We start from the raw sequence: 2,301 nt of genomic DNA on the forward strand, positions 1-2,301 counted from the left end.
CATTTACAAGGGTATGTGGGATTCAAGCCATATGGCAAAATTGTGGCTATACTCTTTTCGAGCTCCACTTGCTGAATGAGTTCATTTATAAGCTTATGAGAATAGGTCCAATTTATAAGCTTATCAGGATACGTGCAAGATGTAACTTGAAGAAGGTGATTCACTAATCTCGCATGTGACTCACGAGGGTTCATCGTTGATATATCTTACGGACTGGGGAGTAGAGTGGAGTGGAGGAAAACATGATTAAGTAGCTGGTGGCGGCTAAGACGGAGCATGTCGGGGATGTAAAAAGATAATTAGGGGTTCGGGTAAAGTATGATGAAGTAAGCGGCCAGTAAGATGAAGCAGCTCGGGGATGGGAGGATATAATCGCGGAGTCGAGACGTGAAGCATCATGATTGGATAAACCCAGTCGTTGATATAAGCAGGTGGTGGATATGAGAATAAGATATGGCTATACAGTAGTGGAGTAGAGGATCATGAAGGCCGGTAAGATGGCACGGTCGTCGTAGACGACGAGCTCGTCGTAGTTGAGGACGGGGCCGGGGACACCCTGGACGGAGTGGAAGCCTGGCGGGGCGCACGTCAGGTGGCTCATATTGTATGTGGACTTGTGCACCCGCCCGGCCAGCACCTTGCACACCAGCATCACCTTCAGTTGCTGCCCCTGCAACCCTAATACCACACCCGAGCTACTAATGTCATGATCATTATCGCAGCACCTCACGTAGTCGTTGCTCTTGCTGCTCGTGGCCGTCACGTATATGCCTCTCCCGAACCGCTGAAAGACGCCCGCCCTGCACTTGCTAGTCTTGAAGCCCTGCTTCAGTATCCCGCACACGCTGCACTCTGCGTCTGCGCACAGCTGCTCATGCACTGCATCGCGCCGGCCATCTAACTTACCATGATGCAGCCCATGATTATCGTGCAGTGCGGCAGTTGTCGCTCTCCCCAGTCTGCACCTCACTGTCGTGCCATGGAACCTCGACAGCTCATTGCCGTCGACCAGCACCCGGCGCTTCGCTTCTTCTTCTTCTTCTTGTCTCTTCTCTTGTTCTTCCTGATGTTGCTTGTGGATGCTTAGTATTGAGATTTGGTGCTTCAGCTGTTTCCTGTAGTCTTCAAACTGTCTTCTCCTCCAGCCCATGTTGTAGACCTTATATATTTTATGGACGGTTGGCCGGCTAGGTACTGCCGAGGACCTCCATCTCCACGAGGACGAGAAACTCGAAGAGATATGGTGCCAGGTGAAGCTGTCCTCTTCTGATAAATGGGGTATGAGCTCCTTCACTGGAACACAACATATCGATATTCAAGTTAAAGATGATCCACGGAGAGAGAGAGAGAGAGAGAGAGAGCCCAAGTGAGCAGTTACAGGGATGGACGTTCATGAAATGCTTCTCCAGATCCATGGCGTTCCCGAGCGTCGCGGAACATCTAGAGCACTCTCTGACGTCGTACCTATAGCGTGGCATGCGAGCTCGGGAGACGCGCGTGTGGTCGGGGGAGTCCCACTGATGCTGGTGGAGAGCGTCGATGCCTTTGAAGTGGCGGCCGCAGTCGTTGCAGGAGACCTCTACCATGGCAGTATTATAACTGCAGCTGGACTGCCAGGCTGCAGCTTCACGTGTACTGTAACCTGAGACGCTACACTTGCAGCTACTGACATGATTATTATTAGAGCGGCCAGCTCCTGACGCGGACAGCAGCATGCTCTGCAGGAGCTGCTGAATATTCCTCCTGCTCGACTCTAATTGCTCATCTGGCGGCGCCACCTTTTGCCCGAGCGCTGCACGCCGCGTGCAACGACCTTGTTGGATGCCTAGTTTCATATGCCCCGCTGGCGGTGCCGCCTTTTGCACCGACGCTGCAGACGGCGGAGGCTGGCGCGTGCCACGACTTTGTTGGGCAGCGTTACTCGTATGCCTAGCAGCACAGTGCTGCTCCATTGCGGAAGTTGACTCAAAAGAGCGCCCACAGATGCGACAGGGTCGTCTCTGACTTGTGGAATGTGTATCGGCATAATGCTGCAGCATGCACGCCTTGCTCTCGAAAGACCTATTGCATGACGAATGCTTGCAGCTCACTCGCGACATTTAGCTCCACACCGGCGATCTCTCTCTCTCTTTTTTTTTTTTTTTTCGTAAAACGATCTCTCTCTCTCTCTCTCTTTCTATCTCTCTCTCCGAGTACTCCTCTGGAGTTGCAGCTCTTGCCTTGCATTGATTGTGTCATGTCTAGACTATGCACGTAGTTCAGAGACAAAAATGAATCACTTGCAAGACGTTCCGCAATCGG

The 2,301-nt window shown here is 52.1% G+C and overlaps 1 protein-coding gene across 1 annotated transcript; it reads right to left on the reverse strand.

Moving 5' to 3' along the window:
* Positions 1-457: 457 nt before the first annotated feature.
* On the reverse strand, positions 458-2,099 carry LOC148041717 (uncharacterized). The gene is made up of 2 exons (XM_087696188.1): positions 1,379-2,099; positions 458-1,293 (listed from the first exon to the last, which is right to left on the reverse strand). Exons 1-2 carry the CDS (start codon positions 2,097-2,099, stop codon positions 458-460), a joined length of 1,557 nt encoding a protein of 518 aa, XP_087552314.1.
* Positions 2,100-2,301: the final 202 nt, after the last annotated feature.

Source organism: Lygodium microphyllum, chromosome 1, assembly GCF_053477565.2.
Source record: "Lygodium microphyllum isolate KBCC chromosome 1, Lygodium_microphyllum_v1.1.10, whole genome shotgun sequence".
In the NCBI taxonomy this organism is placed as follows: Eukaryota; Viridiplantae; Streptophyta; class Polypodiopsida; order Schizaeales; family Lygodiaceae; genus Lygodium; species Lygodium microphyllum.

Excerpts from the sequence above, each read along its gene's own strand:
- LOC148041717 (XM_087696188.1), bottom strand. The coding sequence starts at position 2,099 with ATGTCGCGAGTGAGCTGCAAGCATTCGTCATGCAATAGGTCTTTCGAG. Across the intron at positions 1,294-1,378 it reads TTTCATGAACGTCCATCCCT|TGAAGGAGCTCATACCCCAT; the intron begins GTAACTGCTCAC and ends GTTGTGTTCCAG.